This window comes from Macaca thibetana, chromosome 15, assembly GCF_024542745.1.
Source record: "Macaca thibetana thibetana isolate TM-01 chromosome 15, ASM2454274v1, whole genome shotgun sequence".
NCBI lineage: Eukaryota > Metazoa > Chordata > Mammalia > Primates > Cercopithecidae > Macaca > Macaca thibetana.
In genome coordinates this window covers 44,116,181-44,138,459 of record NC_065592.1, presented here as the reverse complement: position 1 = coordinate 44,138,459, position 22,279 = coordinate 44,116,181, and the positions used below count along the sequence as shown (strand labels likewise).

Below are 22,279 nucleotides of genomic sequence, written 5' to 3'. Positions count from 1 at the left end.
TCAACTGAGGTGCCCATGGCTATAAGATCAGGACAGAGATCACCGGGAGCCAGGCAGGGAGATGGAAACCAGGTCCTCACCATCTCTGCCACTAACTGCCCCCTGCATACCCTTGGGCCAAGCCTGCGCCTTCTGTGCCTGGCTACCCTACCTACAGGGTATAGAGTACATGACCTGCCAAGGAGTGTGGCTGCTTGGCCCCCGCCCTAAATTCTTGCCTCCACTACCCTACCCACCTCTGGCCTGTGAGCCTGACTACCCACTTCCCTGACCACACAAATACACACACGCGCACTCGGCCCCACCAGCCAATTCCAGGACCTGCCTCCTGTTAGCTTCAGCTGCCACAGGCAGACTGAGCCAAACTGGTTTCTTCAGAGTTCATGCTAAGACTCCAGAAGCTCAAAGACCTTCGGGCCGAGAAAAACAGAGCACAAGTGCCGAGAGCAAGTTGAGTGGGGAGCGCGTGAGAACTCAGGCCCAGCAGCCCCAAATGACTGTTGCCTTGTGGGCTGCCAGGCTGCCAGCTGCCCTAGGGTTGCCAGATCTGATTTTTCTTCCCAAAAGAAGCCAGGCATCCTTCCATACATGAAATTTCCTGATTTTGCAATGTTGGTAACTAATTCAAAATCATCATCCATACAGGGCAAGCCAAGGAAAGCACGGCTGCCAGGCTGCCAATTTCCCCCCTGGGTTCTATGTGATGCCCCCACCATGACCACACCCCAGCGGAACCTTGGTACGGACTCCTGCCTGGACAAAAAGAGAACTCAGGAAACAACCCAGCCCTCTACATGAGGGGACATCCAGGGGACAGCTCACAGAGGGCCAGGGAGGGGACCTGTCCTTGGAAAGCCCCTGCAGAGTCCAAGACAAAATGGTCGTAACCTCCTTCCTGCCCCCAAAGCCACTCTGGGAAAAGGAGATGGAGAGCCTGCCTGGTCACCCATACTCCACACTGGACCCTAAAGAATCCTTGGGTCTCAGCCAGCTGTGAAGGACCAATGACCCAACACTGGAAATCCCCACAGGGGAGCGGGCTGGTTCCGGAGAGCCAGGCCAGGTCCAGGCTCAAGGACAGCATTCCAGATAGCAGGCCCTGAGTGGGCAATGGCCTGGAGACAGGAAGCTGAGCCAACACACAGGGACTGGAGGCACAGGAGGAATGAGCAGGGGGAAAGGGAGGCCCGCGAGGGAAGGGCAGGGCTTCTCTCAAGAACTGAGGTCAGTGCCGGGGGACATGTGGGCAGTACCCCATGGGGAGAGAAGACTGATGGGGCCGGCTGTCAACAGTGGGGACGGCGGTCCGCCCTGTGAGAAGGGAGGAAAGGAGGGAGAGGATAACTGAATTTGTCACATCAAAAGGCAAGGGATGCCAAGGATTTTCCATGGAGCCATCCTCTCCCTCTAGGTTTTCTGGGTTTTACTGTGTGATCTGGGCAGACCGCCTCTCTTCTCTGAGCCTGTTTTCCCATGTGAATGACGGAGTGGGGCGTCTCAGGTGCTCTCCAAGGCCCTTTCAGCTCCCACGGGGGAGTCTCAAGGTCCAGGCTGGTGGCCCCAACCACCCCTCAGAGGCCCAGCCCTCTCAGGCCCAGAGTGCTGCCCTCTGCCCCCACCCTGGGGGCCTCCACCCCTCTGTGCTCCCTGTGCCTCTCTTCAGGGAAAACTGGGGCCTGACCCTTTTCTTCTGTCATGAAGCAGGTGGGGAGACTCAGCGTCCTGAAGGCAAAGGAGGAGGAAAGTGAGTGGCCCTTCGTTCTGTAGCCGACACCTGGGGGCACTGTTGTTCAGCCTGGATGCCCCGGGCTCCTGGCTGCAGGCAATCGGCTTCTTCAGTACCGTGGAATCGCCCCATGGCTCCACGGCTCCAAACAGGAAGGTGGTGGTGGGCGAACCAGCCAGTTCCAGCTGCCAACAGGACCGTGGCTGAAGCCTGCTGTCCTCTGCCATGACGGGCCTCACATCCTCAAACACAGGCCTCTCAGTGGTCATCTACTCAGCACTGACTATAGCCAGGCCCTGGGGCCACGCCCTTGGCAGCTGTCACTTCACTTCATTTTATTCTCACAGTAACCCACAAGGCTTGCATCAACTCTATTCGCCAGATAACAAAATGGAGGCGCAGAGAGATAAAGTAACTTGCTACAAGAAGTCCTCAAACCATTTCATCCCTGCCCATGAGCCTGTGCCTTGACTCAACACCTTATTTGGGTCTCTCCAGGGATCAGAGATCTGTGAACTCTCAATCCCACAGGGGCTGCCTATTACTCCTGACTCAGGAATCCTGAGCTTTTCCACACACCCATCCCTTCCGGGAGCTCTGAGAGGGCTCTCCCCACTTCCTGCTTCCATTTTCTGTCCTGATCCCGGGAGCGGCAGACAGCATCTATGCATCCAGGGAAGGTAAAGGGTCCTAGGAGAGAAAAGACCAGGGCCTGCCCGTGTCAGAGGGCCCAGGGGTCCAGCACGGTCTGTGAGCTTCTGAAACCCCTTCCCTCTGGCCATAGCTCCCGTGGAGGTCTGCTAGGCAGGGCTGAGGGGGCATTCAGCCTGAAAGAGATAGGGGAAGAGGGGATTTGGGGAGAGAGATAGCAAGAGAGAATACAAGAAGACAGAAAGGAAATTGAACGAGTGAATGAGTGTGAGAGAGAGAAGGACAGGGAGAGAGAGAGTAGGAGAGAGTGTGTGTGTGAGAGAGAGAGAATATGTATGAAAAGGAAAGCTAGTGAGAGCTAGACCAGTAGACAGAAACAGACACAGAGGAAGGTTCAATAAACAGGAAATAAACAAAGCCAAATAATACAGAATGAGATGCACCCCCAAAGACATGCGGAGAGACACAAAAACAGAGAGGAAACAGGCATCCCCAAAAAGGAAGTCATAATGGGAGCACCTGGCTAAATGCCCTCCAACAAACTTCCCAATGAGAGTCTCATCAGACTTGGCATCTTCTGGAAAGGACAGGCCACCTCTGGACCCTTGCTGTCCTTCTTGTGCCCTCCTCAGAAGGCTGGAAACTCCCTTGCAATGTACACCTACTGCCCAAAAAGAAACCTCTGGCCCCCACAGTCCACACTGGCTGGACGGGTCAGCTTTCTGAACTGGTGAAAGGGATTTGCACTCCGCTGACCTCAGTGTGTTCAGGGCCTTTCAAACTCAGGGCCCTGTGGGTTATTGTGAGGGGGACAGGGAGGGGACCTAAGCGGGGAGAGCGGCGGAAGGAGGTCTCACCAGAGATCAAAGGCCCAGGAAGGAACCGAGGGTCTGAGGCTGCCCTTTCACCCATGGCCGCTATTCACAACCCGGCCTGCTTTGCCAAGTCTCTCCCTGCCACCACCTCCTCTGGGCCTTCCGGAGAGGGAGGTGCCGACTCAGCCTCCATTCCCCTCACCCAGCAGGATTCCTGAGCCATGTCACAGTTTCCTCCATGAAAGCTCTCAGTTCAGACCAACCAAGAGACAAAGCGACATCTCATAACTGGGTGGCACCCCAGCCTGACCCTCGGAGCCATCCCACAGGCCTCCTGGGCATCCCTGTGAACCGGGGCTATGCCGAGAGGCTGGGCTGGGAATAGAAATGATTCGTGGCCCCTGCCCTGTCAAGTCCACATGAGTGGCAGCCTCAGGGTCAGGCAGCAGAAGGGAAAGACAAGGGGGTAGATGCACTCGTAGACACAGTACTGGCACAGAAGCACTGGCCACCCAGGTTGGAATAGGCCTGCCTCAAAAGTCACAGAAGCTGAACCAGAATGTCCTCCTTGACTCTTCTGCTCCTCATTTGTCCAGCCCCTGCTCACACCTCTGATGGTGGAGAGCTCACTATCTTTCTAAGATAAAGCTTCCATTCTTGGCCCAGCCTGGCTGCTTCTGAAAGCTGTATGTTGCATTCAGCCATAATCTGCCTCCTGCAGCTTCCTTTAACCAGCCCCAGCTCTTCCTCCAGAGGCCACAGAGATCTTACTTGTTGCTGCAGAACAGTTCATCTGAGACTTGGACATAGTGGCCGTATCCCCGAGTCTGGTCTTGGAGGCAGACATCCTAGGAAGAACTCTAGAATCTCTATACTGAAAGGGCCTTTGCCAATCCACCAGCCTAACAATATTCTAGTTTGTTTGTCTTTGCTCCAGAGCTCTACTCAGAGCTTTCTATGGAAGCCCAAAATACCAAACAAAAGCATCCTTGACTGAGGAAACTAGCGGTCCCTCCTCTTACCCTCTTTACTAATTGTGAACTCTCTAAAGGAATGTGACTGATCCACTCTACCAAGGAGCACTTACTGAGCACCTACTATGTGCCAAGCACTTGTATTAGAGCTGTGTTGTCCAACACAGCAGCCACTAGTCCTATGTAGCTACTGCGCACTTGAAATGTGGCCAGTACAATCGAGAAACTGAATTTTTTATTTGATTTGATTTTAATTTTAATTTTAAAATAGAAGCAGTATAAAATATTTTTCCCACTAAACACAGCTTTATTGTTTTGGTAGGACTACATCTAACTTTAACTGTCAAACGTTTAGCATCCAAATTGAGATGTACTACATGTGTAAAATACACACCAGATTTCAAAAACTTGGCAGCAAAAATAAGAGAAAATATAGTATCAAATTTTTTATATTGATGACATGTTGAAATGATATTTGGGGTATACTGGATTAAATAAAATATATTATTAAAATTAATTCCACTTGTTTCTTTTTATTCTTTTTAATGTAGTTACTACATCATTTAAAATTACACATGTGGCTTGCATTCTCCTTCTGTTGGATAGTGCGGAGCTAGTCACTTTTATGTTACCTTTTTATCTGAAACACTCAGCAGAGTGAATGTTTCTTGAGTATCTAAGACACATAGCTCAAAACTATCTCCCTAAATGCTTCTAGACTAAATGTTCCGAGGCCTCTGACCACGTTTAAGCCACCCACCTCTCTCTACCTCTCTCCCTTTCCAAATCCTGCTGTGCTGGTCCTCTCCCTGCACATGCTCACCAGAGTCCCAGACTTGGCACAAACTCTCTTGCTTTTGATTGGAATGCCCTCTCCTCCCTCTACCCAGCTCTCAAATGCCACCTCCTATGAGGAGCCCCCCAGATCCTTTTGGTCAAAACTGGCCTTCCCTGCCTTATTCTTTCCCCCAGTGTCACCTCACCCGCTGCCCTACTCATCAGAGGAATTTGAGCTTGTCAGTCTTGCCCACCAGCTCACCCTCTGTGTTTGGATCCTATCACCCGTTCACCTCTGCTGAGATCTGGGCAGGAAGGTGGCCCCAGGAAATGTCCTCAGGACAAAACTCAAGTCTAAGCTGGGGATGACTGTGAACCAGGCAGCAGAGTAAGCAACTCCACCTTGCAAAGACTCAGTCACCTCATCTGAAAAATGGGCAAGGACCCTCAGCTGTCTTCCTCTTAGCTCACCATTGCCTCTCTTACCCCATGATTCTTCTCTCAGGCTGCTGATGGTACCGCTCTGGAGGCCAGTACCCCACAAATCCATGGTTTGCAGCCTCTGTGGGCCAGCCAGCCAGTGTGCCTGAAATGTCCCTGTTTCCCCAGTGGCTGCTTCTTACGTTCTCTGCTCTCCTCCAACCTCTGGCCTTCAGGTCTCACTTCTCTCTCCGCATCCAACCTGCTAATCATGCCCTTCTGACTGAAACTCTTCCCCACACCGGCCCCAGCTCTGCCCAGCCCCAGGCTGCTCTGCCTCCAAAGGGCATCTCTGAAAAGGCTGAGGGGCAACAGGTAGCTGGAAAATACTAGGGAACTGAGGCCTTAGGCGCACTCCAGCTCCTCCCAACTCCCCAGTCCATATCAGCTGTATGGCTGTGTAGCCTCCATCACTTCCCCTAGTAAAATGGAAGTGACAGTCTCTGCCTCTTTACCTCCCTCTAGAGCCACTGCAGAGATCCAGAAAGATAGAGAGAAAGGATAGGAAAGATCAGAAGCGGGCACTTATGCAATACCCCGACAGACACTTCCCTGCTGTGAGCCTGGCCATTGCTGCCCACCCCGGGATCAAACGTACACACTCTCAGTGGTGTGGGGCAGGAGTGAGGGGGAGGCTCTGGTTGCTTGGGTTTGTCCCCCACTCTTTCCACTCCTATAAGCTTCCAGGACCATCAAATCATTCTCCCTTCTACCACAGACCACCGCCGACTGGACTATCCCCAAGTCTTCGTGAGGATCAGGACTCGACCATATATATCAGAACTGGAAAGATTTCAAAGATCACCCAGGCTGGGAACAGTGGCTCATGCCTGTAATCCCAACACTTTGGGAGGCCTAGGCAGGCAGATCACTTGCGGTCAGGAGTTCAAGACCAGCCCGGGCAACATAGCAAAACCCCGTGTCTATTTATTAAGAAAAAAATTTCAATTAAAAAATAAAAAAGATCATCCAATACCACATCTGATTCTTGATACTCTGTATGGCAGCCTGACAAGTGGCCACTTAGTCTCTGCTTACATATCCCCAGAGATAGGGCACTCATTACCTCCCGAGGCATCTCCTTTTATCCCTAGGCCACTCTCATATGTGCAACTTGGTTCTTTTTAAACTGAGGTGAAATCACCTCTGCATCCTGGATGAAGAGGGATCTGATACAGCATCTGGGAACACCTTGAGGCTCTGGGAACAGCATCTGGGAACACCTTGGCACAAAGAAAAGCAGAATAAGCGAGACTGGATTGCTGCCTTCAAGTATCTGGAGGCATGGAAGGAGGAAGGAATGAGATCTCATTGCATGGCCTTAAAGTTAAAGTGTGTGGCCGATGCAGAGGTGATTTCACCTCAGTTTCAAAAGAACCAAGTTGCACATATGAGAGTGCCAAAATATCCCTAGAGCCTCAAGGTGTCCCAGATGCTGTATCGATCCCTCTTCATCCAGGACACAATCCCATTTGTCACTGTCCCTCTTAAAGGTCAATACCCCCAAATGGGCCGCAGTCCTCTGGGAGTGATCTGAGTAGTACAGAGTAGTCAAGACCAACACCACCCACATTCTGAAGATGCTATACCTTGTAAAGGAGCTTGAGGGGCAAAACCATGACTGCTGGTCAGACTGCAAGCCAATATAGCACTCCGAAAACAAAGTAAAATAATGCCTCCAGGCCAGAACCTGTCTGTTTGGTGATAAACATCAAACTATATTTTTTCTTTCCCCAGAAATCTCCGCCTGGATCCCTCAGCCTCCGGGGAAGTCTCACACAATCTGTCCCTCCACCGTGAACAAATATATCCAGGCTCCAGCTTAGGCACATCTGCTGTGAGTCCAGGTGACAATGGGAGAAAAGATGACACTATCAACCTCATAAACCAACAGAGATGGCAGGCCCACTGCCTCCTGCAGCAACACAGCACCGCAGCCTACTGAGTTAAAGACTTCTGACATCTGCTCAGGAGCGGCTGGAGCAGAAGAGAGAGGCCAGGCAGGTTCCAAAAGCCGTGAATCATCCCCACACACCCCCACGGTTCCAAACCCAGGCGACCGGCTCTGCTTCTGTACTGCTGGCAACACGCAGGCCACAGGCCAATCCACGGCTGGGCCGACTCAATTTTCTAGTTACAGATCTTAAGTACTTAGGCATGTGCTCACGAGAACACACATCCCTTACACGGAGCTGAGAAAGGGAATTGTGCCGAGGAACAGAATAATTGAATCAAGATTTCTGTCACGCTGCTCTCCGACCCTAGACCACAGCCCTGGTTTTTTTTTTTTTTTTTTTTTTTTTCCTTTTCCTGACTAAGGTTTTACAGACTCCCAGGGGGTCTTTTCTTCTCTCAAACCCATTAATGTCAGCCAGTACTGGCAGCCCATTCAGGGCTTGAAAGGCGCCCCGGTTAAGGTGTCCTGCGTCCAGGACGGAGGTGGCTGGCTCTGGGGACCCAGGCACCACACGGCCCAGCCCGTGGAGGGCCTGAGAAAAACCAACCGGGAAGATTGTCATCTTTGTAATCCCTCCCAACACCCCCGCACTCCTTCCTTCCAGACCCAAGGGCAAGGATGAGATGATTATTAATTTCCTCAGCACCGCCCGCAACACCATCACCAGGGCTGAAGGCCTTCTCTGCTGAGACGTGTGCAGGGCCTTTCAGAGAACCCACCTCTCCGCCCACCCAACGTGTGCTCCTCTCACGGCTTTGCCCAGCCCCCTCTCTCCGGTCCAAAGCTTCTCCACAAAGTGGACTTGGGTGTGGAGCCCAGCACACCCTGCCCTCGGGCGGCATATCTGCACGCACACAGGGTCTTCTTAAAGGCCAAAGCTCAGGCCACAAGGGCTCTGCCAGGCCCGCTGCTTCTGCCCAAGGGGTGACCACCGGGAAGGCCAGCAAGAATGCCACAGTCACCCTGCTGCCTGTCTGCCCTTGCGGAGGGCTCAGCCCTTTCCCGTGTTCATGAAAAGGACAGAGTGCGGGCAGAGGGACTCGCTCTTCTGCAGGTAAAGGGGGTGCTCGCGGGCACCTCTGCTGCCACCTGCGACCGAGCGCCCGAAACGGACCCCATGAGGCGCATCCCCGACGGGGCTGCGCGGGCCTCTCTTACCTTCGTCTCTCTTGCGCTTGTTGGTGTCGGCGCTGGGGGACGTGATGCCCAGGATGCCGCTGATGGAGTACGAAGAGCCGGCGGAATCCGTGCTCACCGAGGACACCTGCGTCACGGAGCCCGTGGACACTGCGCGGAGAAAGACGGGCTGTAAGGGCCGCGGAGGGCTGAGGGCCGCGGGCAGGCTGTCACCGCACGCGGGGCTGGGGGCGGCTGGGAGGGAGCGAGTGCAGAGGGGCAGGAGGCTCTGAGGACCCTCGCCCTGCGGAGGCGGCCACACCGGGGCCACCAGCGCGGGCCTCAGATGGGCCATGTGCTCCAGCTCTCTGCGCTGGGGGGAGGAAGGAGAGGGGTGGGCACTGAGGAGGACTGACCCCTGCAGAAAGGAACAGGGGGACACGGGGACAGGAAGGGCACTCGCTCAAATTCCAGCCTTTCCATGGATACAGAAAGCAGGGGATGGAGAGGAGAAAGAAGGGAGCCGGGGCCCACCAACAGCCAGTGCTAAAACAAAACAAAACAAAACAAAAACAAAAAACCTGGAATACTCATTAGGCATTTCCCCACCTGCCTGCACACCCAACCTTGTGTGCAAACACAACTACCTGAGCGCAAACTCACGCACTCAGCTAACAAACTCCAAACCACAGAGTGCCCCTTCTTTTTACAGTTTTCTCCCTGCCTTTTCTCCTTCCAGTTTCCCTGGATTTGACTTTTAATATTAATTATGACAATAAGGATAACAAACATTTTCTGAGAACTTACTCTGTGCCAGGCATTGAGGCATTATCTCATTTAATTCTGAGAAAAATAATAGAAGCTAGGAAATGTGATAATCCTATTGGAAAGGTAAAACTCAGAGAAGACAAGTGGCCCACCCAGGATCACACAGCTAACAAGAGGCAGAGTACCTGGTGCCAGGGCTCACGCCTGTAATCCCAGCACTTTGGAAGGCAGACGTGGGAGGATCACTTGAGCTCAGGAGTTCAAGACCAGCCTGGCCAACATAGCAAGACCCACCAAAAAACTTTTTTAAAAATTAGCCAGGTGTGGTGGCACAAGCCTATAGTCCCAGCAACTCAGGAGGCTGAGGCAGGAGGATCACTTGAGCCCAGGAAGTCAAGGTTGTAGTGAGCTATGATTGTGCCACTGTACTCCAGCCAGGGCAGCAGAGCAAGACCCTGTCTCAAAAGTAAAAATAAAAAATAAAAGACACAGAGTGGCGATTTGAACCCAGAGACTAAAGCCTTAATCCCTATAACTAATCTGCTTCTCACTAATAAATAATGAAGAGCAATAATATACTTCACATGAATGCAGTACTTTTCATTTGATGATTGCAACAGCCCAGAGTGCTATTATTTATCCCCATTTATCAAATGAGGAAACTGAGGCTCCACAGGGAAAGTGATTCAGTCATCTAGCTAATAAACAGCGACATCAGAACTTAGCCTTGGGTTTACTTACTTAAAGTCTACATTTAGTAACTTACTGTGTGTAAGTCACGGTGACTTACTGTGACTGAGGCTAGGTCTCAAAGTTCCTAAAAATAAGAATTGGATGGGAGGCAGGGGGCAACTTTTGTGCAAGTTTCACATTAACTTCTGGGCCCAGAATCCTAGGGAGAGATCAGTCCATCAGCAGGGGCCTCTCTAGCTATACAGCTGAATTGCCATTTCTGGGCTGTGGGAATTCTTTCTTGGTTCATTAAAACCTACAGACCAATCTCAGACACACTTCCTTGGGCTATAACCAGCTGGAGGCAGGTGGAGCCACCTTTGACTCTTAAGAGTAGGAAATCACTAGAAATGGCGGTGACTGCCTGAGAAGCCCTTCATGGCTTCCCTTTGGAGCAGATCCAGCTCCTGGCTCCTACAAACCTAGAGGGAGCCATGCCTTTCTTCTTACATTTCAGTTTGATCTTACATCTTCCTTAAGAGACACAGAAGTAGAAATTGTTAACTTCTCTTTTTCTTCACCAGAAGAAGCTCCTTAAAATAGATTTATGCAAATCCCACAACCTTTTCTGTATTAACATGTAAAAAACAGAGGAAGAAAGAAGATCCCAAGTCACTTGGTACTTTAAACAACAACCACCATGTATAACCAAGGCTCATCATGTTGCTGGCAGAGCCCATGACATTCATTTTGGTGTTTTGTGATTGCTCTAGGCTCAAAAGACCCAGATTCCACTTCTGGCTCCACCACTTACCGGCAACATGACCTAGGGCTAGTTATTTCATCTCTCTAAGTTTCAGTTTCATCACTTCTCGGTAAGTTTGTGAACTCTAAGGGGCTATATGTATGCGAGATATAGTTTAATTTAAAAATTTCTGGAACAGAACAAAACATGCTGCTGACCTACAGTAGAATTATTCCTCTAAACCAAATGAAAGAATATTAGCAGTTACACCTATCTGATTTTCAGTGCTATGTGACCTGAAATCGTTGGTCAGCTACAAGTGAAATCTCAGCCACAAATATTCTCCCAGAAAGCCTTCCTTCACCCTCTTCACCCTAGCCCAACAGAGCTGGTGCTTCCTTCCCTTCTGCCCCCACGGCACCCATCCCTTCTTCTTGAGCTTCATCTCTGTTTTGCAAACTTCTCTTCATTATATTCCCCCTTTACCTTGAGAATGGGGATCGTGTCTTCCCTTTCTTATAGGCTTGGCCTCTGATGCCAAGGTCTGCACCGCAGGGACTTAGCAGACACTTTCTGAAGGGATTACTAAATGAGGAATTATTTCATGGCAGAGAGGAAATCTGTCTTACCTTTATCCAAAGAGCCAACCATGGAGGATCAGAGGCCTCAGCGAGCACCTGGTTAGCGCCCCTCCATCAACAAATGAGGAAACTGAGGCTCAGGGAGGTGAGAGGACTTTTACATTTTACTGGGTGAGTTAATGACAGAGTTGGAACCAGAGGCCAGGCCTCTGCCCGTTCCCCATCACCGTGTGAGTTCAAGTCTTCAGTTAAAGAAGGAGTAACAAAAGTGTGAAAATGTTATACAATCTGAGGTGTGATTCTACAGGATTGACTGTGGCAACCAGAAGTATCAGAGACTTGCTGAATCGTTGCCCACTTTCTTATATAGTACAATAACTTTTCCCCCAGCTAACCAGTGGTGTATCTTGTATCCCAAGTGGAGAAATAATACACCTTAAATAGACACGTGTCATTTCACAATCTTTGAAGGGAAGACAAAGGACATTTCTGAACTCTTGAGCACTAAGAAGTATGACTCCTCTGTTGGGTCACGGCCACTCCCAGACGTCACCTGTGAGCGCCTGAAACCCCACTGGCAGCCCTTGACAGTTCACAGAGTTCATGAGATCGAAGCAAGAGAGAGAGAAAGTAAGTTTGGGAACTTTTGCCACATCTTCACTCAAGACTGCAAGTGCACAAAGAATTGTAGAAGGGCTGGTTGATAGAAGAAAAAAACACATTCAAAACTACTTACTGACTAATGATGCAGAAAATGTTATGAATAAGTATCCCTTTCTTGATTTATTACTTTAATTATCTGACATTCTATAGACCCCCATTAGTGGATTTTTTTTTTTTTTTGGCTTAGATTTCAATTTTCTGTCTCATGGTGAAAGCTATTTATCATAATAATCAGTAAAATTCAAAACCTTTTAGCAGTATTTATAAAATTCATTTACCAGGTTCAGCCCTTGGAGAATGACAAAGAAGGCGCATTAGTACGTGTGCTGAAGTGTTTTATGCAGAATTATCTGTCCATAAGAATGATTAAAAGTTCTTTAGAATATTTGGAGCCCATTAGATTTTTAAATTTTTTTTAAAAGTTCCTCTTACCTATGCTGTGACTGGAAGCTGGGACTGGTTGATTGGGTGGCTGCTGTACTTTTGTCCGGATGATCCTGTGGGCAGTTGGAAAAAAAAATGGCTATTTACCGTCAGGAAGGAGAAGAGACCTCAACCAGCTATGCACAGACAACCAGAAAACTCATACCCAAACTGGGCCATGGATCGAGCTGAGGCAGAGGGGCAGAGGTGGAGGGAGATTATAAACCCAGGCTTGGAATCTGGAGGGTGGAAGGTTTATGGACTAGTCCCAACTTTGCTTCTGTTTTCCTGGGTGTCTTTGTATAATTTGCACCCCATCTCTGGGCTTCAAGTGCCTCTTCTGAAGAAAGAGGACGATGTGTTAACATTACAAGTAAGCATCCCTATCTCGAGTATAGCTCTAGCTCCATAAGAGACTCATTGACTTTAGGGAGTCCTTCCCTACCCTAGACCTCAGCCTCCCATCTGTGGAATGAAGGAACTGAACTAGGTAACCTCCCTGTCCTCTGGCAGTGCTCGTGTGCTGGTTTCTCTGCCCTAGAGAACACATAAGGAGGGATAACACCCCTTCCCCTAGGAAGTTGCCAAGGGAGGGATGTATGTGTTGTTCTGATACTAGGGAGGATCAAAGTGTTGCCAGGAGACATCTGATTTGGCTTTCTTAAGAGGAAGCCTACCTTGCCCCAGACCTCATGGAAAGGATCCACAGGGCTGGAGCCAGTGATATCCTGGCCTGTCTTTTCAGAGACCTTGCTCACATTCTAATAGAAACTCCACTGTGATCTTGACCAAGTCCATTCCATTGTGGACCTCGATACAATGACGGAGTTGGAACAGACCACTCTACTTATTTTAAGTAATCAAATCATTTTTGGAAAAGAAAAAAGATCTTATGGAAAAGCCCTGTACATAAAAGAGATAATAGCAGTACTGCCTTCCCTTGGCCACCTGACCGCTCTAACATTCTTCTGCAGAACCTTAGGCTCTGGGGAGTCTGTAGACTTCCAGCAAGGACAATGCATGTGCAAGACCGCAAGCCCGGAGCATCTGAGAGCAGCAGAACAGGGCCACGTCAAAAGCTCCTTGGGATCTACCAGAAAGCTCCTTCCTTGGCATTTGGGAGAAGAGTGGGTCATAATAAAATGTCCAGTTTCTTTGGGAAAGTTCTATTCCAGTCTCAAACTATTACCTTTTGAAAGGACATTTATTAGAGTTCTTCCTCATTATAAAAGTAATATGTGTTCATTGTAGACTCTTTGGACAGCATGGGAAAGTATAAAGAAGACATCTAAAAAACATATTTTGGTGTATTTCCTTTATACCAACATTCCTGGGCATATTTAGAAATATCCATTTTTCTTTTAACAAAATCAGGATTTGCCATGTATACAGTTTTTTGTTGTTGTTGTTTGTTTTGAGACAGAGTCGTGCTCTGTTGCCCAGGCTGGAGTGCAGTGGTGCGATCTCAGTTCACTGCAACCTCCACCTCCTGGGTTTGAGTGATTCCCCTGCCTCAGCCTCCCAAGTAGCTGAGATTACAGGCACACGCCACCATGCCCAGCTATTTTTTTTTTTTTTTTTTTTTTTTTGAGACAGAGTCTCTCTCTGTTGCCCAGGTTGGAGTGCAGTGGCATAATCTTGGCTCACTGCAACCTCCACCTCTTGGGTTCAAGTGATTCTCCTGCTTCAGCCTCCAGAGTAGCTGGAACTACAAGCGCATGCCACCACCTAATTTTTGTATTTTTAGTATTTTTAGTAGAGAAGGGGTTTCACCATGTTAGCCAGGCTGGTCTCGAACTCCTGACCTCAAATCGTCCGCCCACCTTAGCTTCCCAAAGTGCTGGGATAACAAGCGTGAGCCACCGCGCCCAGCCTCCATGTATACAGTTTTGCATCTTGCGCTTTTCATGCAACATTCTCTCAGAAGCTTTTTCACATTCCAGACCATTAATATCTGAAAGTTTATTCTGAGGATGCACTGGGTCTCCAGCTTGTACAAATGAAGAAGAAGGACAGAAGTAACAGGTGGGTGCCTCCCCTTAAACTCAATGGGCAGTAGCTTCTGCCCTCTCTGATCTTACAGCTTGGTGCTGGGCACCAAGGGCACTCCGTGTCCTCAGCTGATAGCCTGGGAATGGACTTTTCTGTTCACCCTATAGTCTCACCACACACGCAGGTCATCTGGAGCCTGGCTACTTGAGCTTAGCAAGGAGCCTCTTGCCCTTTTCTAATCAGTCAGCTTAAATGTTCCCTCAAATACATTCAGATTGTTGGTTTGTTTTCCCTAATATTCAAACCACTTATTTTAACTAAGCAAACTCAAAGCATATTGGACAAAGTTCTGGGAGTGAGGTTGTCTTTTCAGTCACCTGGAAGTAAGCTGGCATCTGATCTAATGTTTACATTTTTGTGTATATCACTGTCTGTGTGTGTGTGTTTACAGAGATATTGCTGGATATGTCAATATATGGATATACCAGACATAAATATAGTTACATATAAATATATGGCAAAAAAAAAGCCACTGTAATTCAGCTTAAAATCCTTACTTTTCAAATCATTGCCTGGCTACTAAATTTGTATGTAAACAAAGCAAAGAAAATTATGTTTTCCTCATTTTCTTTTAAAATGTTATAAATATGACTGGAAAGCATTATTAATTGCTATAGGTCATTAAGAGGCAGCAGTAGCATAGTGTACAGGCTCTGGAACTAGAGACCACTAGAGTTTGAATTCCAGTCCTCTGGCAATTGACCGGCTACGTGATCTTAGGTAAATTACTCAACCTCTCTGTACCTCAGTCTCTTCATCTGCAAATGGGACTAAGAATCATTCCTATCTCATAGGGTTACTATTAGGATTAAATCAATTAATTACTTAAAACAGTGGCTGCTACATACTAGGTGCTCCATAAATGTAAGATGTTATTTTCAGTGGTGTCTTTGTAAAGATTAATGACTAGCTGCAGTCCTAAAATGTTCATATTTTTCACATTTGCTTTAAAAAGCACAAGGTGAGGGCGGTGGGGGAGTGAAGATGCTCAATGGGTACAAAAAAATAGAAAGAATGAATAAGACCTAGTATTTGATAGCACAAGAGGAGACTATAGTTAGTAATAATTTAACTGTACATTTAAAAATAAAAGAGTGTAATTGGGTTGTTTGTAACACAAAGAATAAATGTTTGAAGCGAGGCATACCCCATTTTTCATGGTGGGATTATTACTCATTGCATACCTGTACCAAAATATCTCATGTACCCATAAATATATGTATATATATACCTACTATGCACCCATAAAAATTAATAATAATAATAATAAAGCACAAGTGGTCCCCTTGGAAGCTGGGGAGGGGAAGGTAACCATTCTCACACTCTGTTTTAAGGCTGCAGCCGGGCTGTTCTTTATAAAGGGGATCTCAGAGTTACAGGGAAGCTTCTGAAGCCGCCCCCAGGGGTGAGAGATTTTGCTCATCTGCCTTTAGCAGTCACCGAGTAAAAACAAAGAGCATCAGCTTCCACCGAGAAGAAACTGTAGTGGGAAGAACAAGACTGTAATTGAATCATAGCAACTCTAAACAAATTTAAAATTTTAAAAATGACAGGCTGTCAAGACTCATCCAATAAGAGCACACTCAGGACCTTTCCTAAGCCAGAGACGGTTGGGCTGAGTTGGCGGTCACACCAAACTGCACATCCTTTACCTGCTGAGCGTGAGCAGGATCCCGGCTGCCGTACTGCAGAGCACACTAGACTGTCCAAGAGAGAAGGGAGCTCAGCATCAAACTCTTCCTATGGATGAGGAAACTAAGGCCCAAGATGCTCAAATGACTTGCCCAGAGTTGCACAGCAGCGAGTCAGCCCAGACTCCCAGATCCCATGCCCCAGCATTTTACTTTAAGCCACATTCAAAGGAAGCTCGGTCCCTCTGCTAAATACTTCCTATGTGAGGCATAAAGGTTATTTGGATTTCAAACCCACTTAGAATTTGAGGTTTAAAACTCTGAGGGACTTTGTGGCATTTAAGGATCCCATGGAAACATCACTCTTCCTTCTTTGAAAGGCTAGGCTTCTCACCATCATCCCACGCCCCCCGCCCCACCGCCAGTCCTCACAAAATTACAGTGAAAGAGAAAATCATGGTGCCTTGAAAAAGGAAACATGAAAATAAGGCTGAAGAAACACCCACATCTATGGCACTGATCAAATTGCCATCAATGCAGTAAGAAGTTGAGAATCCAAAACCCAGGGGTCCAACTGTTCCAAGCTGTGAGGGGCCCCACAGGTGGCACCCAGGCCTGTGACTGTTGTGGAGAAGAAAGAGGACACAGATAGAAGTCAATGTGAGTGGATCGCTTGAGTCCAGGAGTTCGAGACCACCCTGGGCAACAAGATGAAACCCCATCTCTACAAAAAATGCAAAAAATTAGCCAGGCATGGTGGTGGCACCTGTAGTCCTAGCTACATGGGAAGCTGAGGTGGGAAGATCACCCAAGCCTGGGAGATCAAGTCTGCAGTGAGCCATGATTGCGCCTGTGCACTCCAGCCTGGGCAACAGAGTGAGACCCTGTCTCAAAAAAAGCAAAGAAAGAAAGAAAGAGGAAATGGATAAACAATCTCAGAAGGCCTGCCACCAAAATTAGAATTAAGAGCAGAACTAACAAAACATCTTCCCCAGGGCCACCTCCAGCCTGGGACAAGTTTTGCTTACAGTATATTTGTTTTTATTTGAATTAGTTGCTAATATTTTTAAGTTGGGAGATTTTTCATAAATATCTGATTTCTAGCTTCTCTTGAAAAATCAGAACACCCAATAATACTGGCCCCACGTTCTCACATGACCCAACCAGTTGAAAGGCTAAACAGAGCTGCTCCTCTAAACTGGGAGTGCCACTTGTAGTCCCCACCCCTTGGCCACGGTGCTGGAATAGAAGGAAGACCCCATTCCACCCACCATTTGGGTCAGCTTTGGGATGGCCACCTCCAGTGGACACTCAGGCTGGATTCCAGCGATCCCTGCAGGTTGTGCAGCCTCCCAGCACATGTTTGTCCATAAGAAGTCAAATGAACAAGGTGATCTATGTCCCAGGAAATCCCCCACCAGCCTAACAGAACTAGTTCAGTGATGCTCAACCTCTTGTCAGTCATGGTTTAGGTTGGTGCCCTGGAAGATAACAGGAAGGCACATACTCTTAGGGGTGAACCATGGAGACGCCCCTGTGGCTATGAGAATAGCCACAAATCCAGCCATCACTTCCTCCGCAGCTGTTTGAAATCAGGAAGAGTGAAAAGTTACCTCCGAGGGAGGCAGGGGCTGGGAGAGCTGTGAACCCTCTTACACAGTGTCATTTGCAAGGCAGGCGTTTAGAAGCTGCATTCATCTGAATGCAGTAGGAGCTTTGCCTTCATCTGAAAAATAAAACTGTATGCTGGGATGGCTCTGGCTTTGGGGGGTTGGGGGTGGGGAAGGCAGCCACATGAGATTGTCCTACACTTAGTGAGCTGTCACTGAAGACAGCAGGAAGGAGCCAGAGAATACTCCCAAAAAGAAGCCCCCAGCGAGGAGCACTGGAGAGGGCTAAGGATGAGAGAGGGCAGGCAGCCAGGCGGCAGAACGGGTAGCCTGCAAGGCTCTGAAATGGAGAAGAAAATACTTGTCCTCCCCCTTGTCTCTCGTCTCACAGATCCTCAGTTCTGTCACTCGCAGAGTCCTACAGGACGGTGGTGGAAAGAAACTAGCCCTCCTCTTATCATCAGGAAACCTGGGTTCTACCCCCATGTCTATCTCCAAGTCACTGTTCTCTGCACTCTCCACCTTGGCCTCTGTTGCTACACCTGCCACAGGATAGAGTCAAGCCTTAAGGACTATAGGAGACCACAGACGTGAAAGCACCTTAGCGGCACAGACTGCCTGGCCATGGCTTTGAACAGCACACCCAGGACGCCCCTGAGGCTAGCCATGGTCCTGCAGCCAGCAGTTAGAACCTCCCCACAGCACAGGTCCAGGCAGAAAGCATCAGTGGGTCAGTGATCTCTCCTGACCACATATCCCATGCCCCTTCGCAGCTCTATTTGTAACCACTGCTCTATTTGCCTCATACATTTCTTTCACATCACTTCATTTTTGACTTAAATAAAGTTATTGTGTAAGGCAATTAGAGTTCCCTACTGTAAGTGGGTGGGTGGGAGTGTTGAGGGGGCGTTCACAAAGTTCACAAACTCACTGGTTTGGCATGTTACTTACATTTTTCTAAAATACATTAAAATAAATGTATTACAAAACAATGTGAATCCTTGCATCTTTGCATTATGGAGGATGTAAACCAATGCTCTGTAAATAAGTTATGCTCATCCTTCAAGGCATTTTTCATTGAAATTAGTTGCCTCCATTAAAAAAATATAGATTAAGCTAGGTGCGGTGGCTCACACCTGTAATTTCAGCACTTTGGGAGGCTGAGATAGGAGGATTGCTTGAGCCCAGGAGTTCGATACCAGCCTGGGCAACATAGGGAGACCCCATCTCTAAAAAAAATAATAATAATTTAAATATAAAGATTTCATATACAGAAATATACATACATACATCTACACAAGCCCCAGCTTCTGCCTTCTCTTGAAGAATGCAAAAAATCTGGCAAACACTGGACCCATGTTCCTGGCAGCATTCGGCTGGAGCTAAGAAGCAGTGCTCCTTTAATAGAACTTGTGCTGTCTAGCTTGCCAGGGACCCAACCTCTCCCCATCGTCTTATGGCTGGCCTGCTTCCCTCATTACCTTATCTGCCTGGCCCCATGTAAGGCATTAGATTTTGTGACCCCCATGGACTACCTAAGGTTATCTTGCAAACCGCCGATTATATGTGTACTCTACGTTGGGAAACCTGTGGGTCCCCAAAGCCTGACCAGGGGTTTGGCTGATGTTCCTCTGCAGAGCAGGCCAGCTGCCTGTCATGTTGTTTTGTGTCATGGAAATCTTGCAAAGAGCCAGAAGTATGGGGCTCATAAAACACACTGGAGCCTCTTATAATCCAGAAAAAAGAACAGGAGTTATCCCCTCTTCCCCAAAACCTACCATCATCATTGTTACCTCCTCAGTAAGTTTGTCCAGGTGCATCAGGCTTCTAAGTGCATGTCAGAACCCCACCCTGGACAAAGAGCCCCTCTAGAACAGACCAAGAAACTGTGTGCCTGATTCTCCTCTATTTCCCCTGCACCGTGCATGATGTCAGGGCCTCTGTAAAGGTTTGCCAAGAGAAGAAAAACAGGCTAACCATTTACAAAATAGCAGGACTCAAAATGTGAACACATGCACTCCCACGGCGATCTGTGCATTTGAGTCATCACAGAAGGATCCACTATCAGGACAAGAGGCTCTCACTCTAGTCTGACCGACCACCTCTTTCTGCCAGGAGTGAGGGTCCTCTATGCCCACACAAGCTCTGCACTGATGATGGTAGGGTGTGATTTGGAGAAATGGAAACTGTCCAGGTTTCCAGGCTGCTGCCTTCTCTTTTCTCTGCAGAGTTTAGAGAACCATCATTTCTGTTCATCTCTGAACTTCATTCCTAACTCTGTGGGTTTAAATGGAGTTGAGATTGCATCATCTACAACAGAAAACTTTCTTCCATACGTTTATTTTTAAAGCTCTGAGAGCACCCTTCCATGTATCTTGGATCAGACTGGAAAGGAAAGGGAGCTGTGTGGCTCCCAGGAAGATCTTGTGCATGACACCCAGGGTGTTTCTCTGGTTCTTTCTCTCCATGTGTAAGATTCCATGTGTGAGTTGGGAAAAGGACAACTCCATTGCTCCAGAGCATCTTAGCATCCTGGACAACACCCCTGGAGTTGAAGACGCACATCAGAACCACTGGGGTTCTGGGCTCTCGGAGAATGGAAGAGCCTTGTCAAGGTCCCACTTCGAGTTTGTGGCAGAGCTGGAACAAGGAGCCAAGTCTCCCAACTCCAAGTCAGAGCTATGTTCCCCTCACTCACTGGCTCAAGTTCCGCCCAAACTGGAGGCAGGATTTTCTTCCTGGGAACCTTTGAGATGGGCCAGTGCCAAGACCTTGAGCCTAGGTTTACAGGGACAGCAACATTTGTGAAGGCCTAGTCAGGACAATTCACTGAAAAGTGTTCCACGCATATAGGTGGGTGGTAAAGGGAGGGATAGAAATAACTCTGGGCTCAGAAGAACCTCGAGCAGCCAGAGTGTTGGCATGCTCCCCTCTCCCTGGGCCTAGGACTCCTACCCACTTTGGAAAGAAGAAGAGAAGGGTAACAGAGACCCAGTGGGCCCCATTAGCATCTCTCCTGTTCAGTAACCCCTAAGGGGCTTTGGTGAAAAGAGAGACCAGATCTTCAGGAAAGGCACATGCAGAGCCTCCAGAACACCCTGCCATCCCCCCAAATCCCCAGCCCCCACAGGCACGAGCTCCTCACCTGTTGATGGAACTGACGCTAGGTACGGTGTCATTGTCACACACCCGCTCCGCCAGCAGCCGGTCCCTGATCTCCCAGGCAAACATGGTGGGATTTTGGCGTTTATACTCAGCGATTTTTTCCACCACTTTGGGTGTGGCAACCTTTGGTTTGGATCCTCCAATTACCCCAGGCTTGATGCTTCCTGTCTCATAATACCTAGGACCCAAAGAGAAAGAAGCTTAGCCATGAGGAACCAGTAAAGTGGATGTTGGCAACAAAATAATGGGCTACTTGGTCCAGGAATCGTCTGGATCTGCACGTTCCAATACAGTAGCCACCAGCCAGATGAGGCTTTTGAACATTTGAAATATGGCTAGTCTGAATCAAGATGTGCTGTAAATATAAAACACACACCGAATTTTTTTTTTTTTTTTTTTTTTTTTTTTGAGACGGAGTCTTGCTCTGTCGCCCAGGCTGGAGTGCAGTGGCCGGATCTCAGCTCACTGCAAGCTCCACCTCCCGGGTCTACGCCATTCTCCTGCCTCAGCCTCCGGAGTAGCTGGGACTACAGGCGCCCGCCACCTCGTCCGGCTAGTTTTTTGTGGTATTTTTTAGTAGAGACGGGGTTTCACCGTATTAGCCAGGCTGGTCTCGATCTCCTGACCTCGTGATCCGCCCATCTCGGCCTCCCAAAGTGCTGGGATTACAGGCTTGAGCCACCGCGCCCGGCCCACACACCGAATTTTTAAAACAGTACCAAAAAAATGTAAAATATCTCAATAATTTTGATAGTATGTTGAATGTTTGATATTAAGTTATATGTTGAAATAGCCATTTTTATATATTGAGTTAAATAAAATATATAATTAAAATATAATACCTCTTTTTTTTTTTTTTTTACTTTTCTTAATGTGCTACTAGAAAATTTTAAATTGCATACACAGCTCTCATAGTATTTCTTTTTTTTTTTTTTTGACATGGAGTTTCACTCTTGTTGCCCAGGCTGGAGTGCAATGGCATGATCTCAGCTCACTGCAACCTCTGCCTCCTGGGTTCAAGTGATTCTCCTGCCTCAGCGTCCCGAGTAGCTGGGATTACAGGCATGCGCCACCACGGCCAGCTAATTTTGTATTTTTAGTAGAGACGGGGTTTTGCCATGTTAGGCTGGTCTCAAACTCCTGACCTCAGGTGATCCGCCTGCCTCGGCCTCCCAAAGTGCTGAGATTATAGGCATGAGCCTCTGCGCCCGGCCAGTCTCTCATTGTATTTCTTTTGGACAGCACTGGCTAAGCATTAACAAAATTCTTTCACATTGATCTACCATTTTATAGTTTACAGAAAACTTTTGAGTCAGTTTTCCCATTTTATCTCCCACAGTTCTAAAGTACATAAATTGCTTTGAATTAATGAATGAGTGAATGAACAAATAAATGAAAAGGTCCTGACCTACAGGTATAAAGCAGAGATTCATCAAGGTTAAACAGTTTTCCTAGGGTCACACAAGACCAAAT

The 22,279-nt window shown here is 48.2% G+C and overlaps 1 protein-coding gene across 2 annotated transcripts in view; it reads right to left on the bottom strand.

Annotated features, from left to right (window-relative positions):
- PAX5 (paired box 5) overlaps nucleotides 1–22,279 on the bottom strand; it is a 201,354-nt gene that overhangs the window by 160,953 nt on the left and 18,122 nt on the right. For both annotated transcript variants that reach the window (XM_050762196.1, XM_050762197.1), the window contains exons 3-5: nucleotides 20,787–20,984; nucleotides 12,358–12,422; nucleotides 8,539–8,667 (exon numbers count right to left, since the gene is read on the bottom strand). In XM_050762196.1, the coding sequence (XP_050618153.1) occupies nucleotides 8,539–8,667; nucleotides 12,358–12,422; nucleotides 20,787–20,984 (392 nt within the window). The remainder of the gene's footprint in view (nucleotides 1–8,538; nucleotides 8,668–12,357; nucleotides 12,423–20,786; nucleotides 20,985–22,279) is intronic.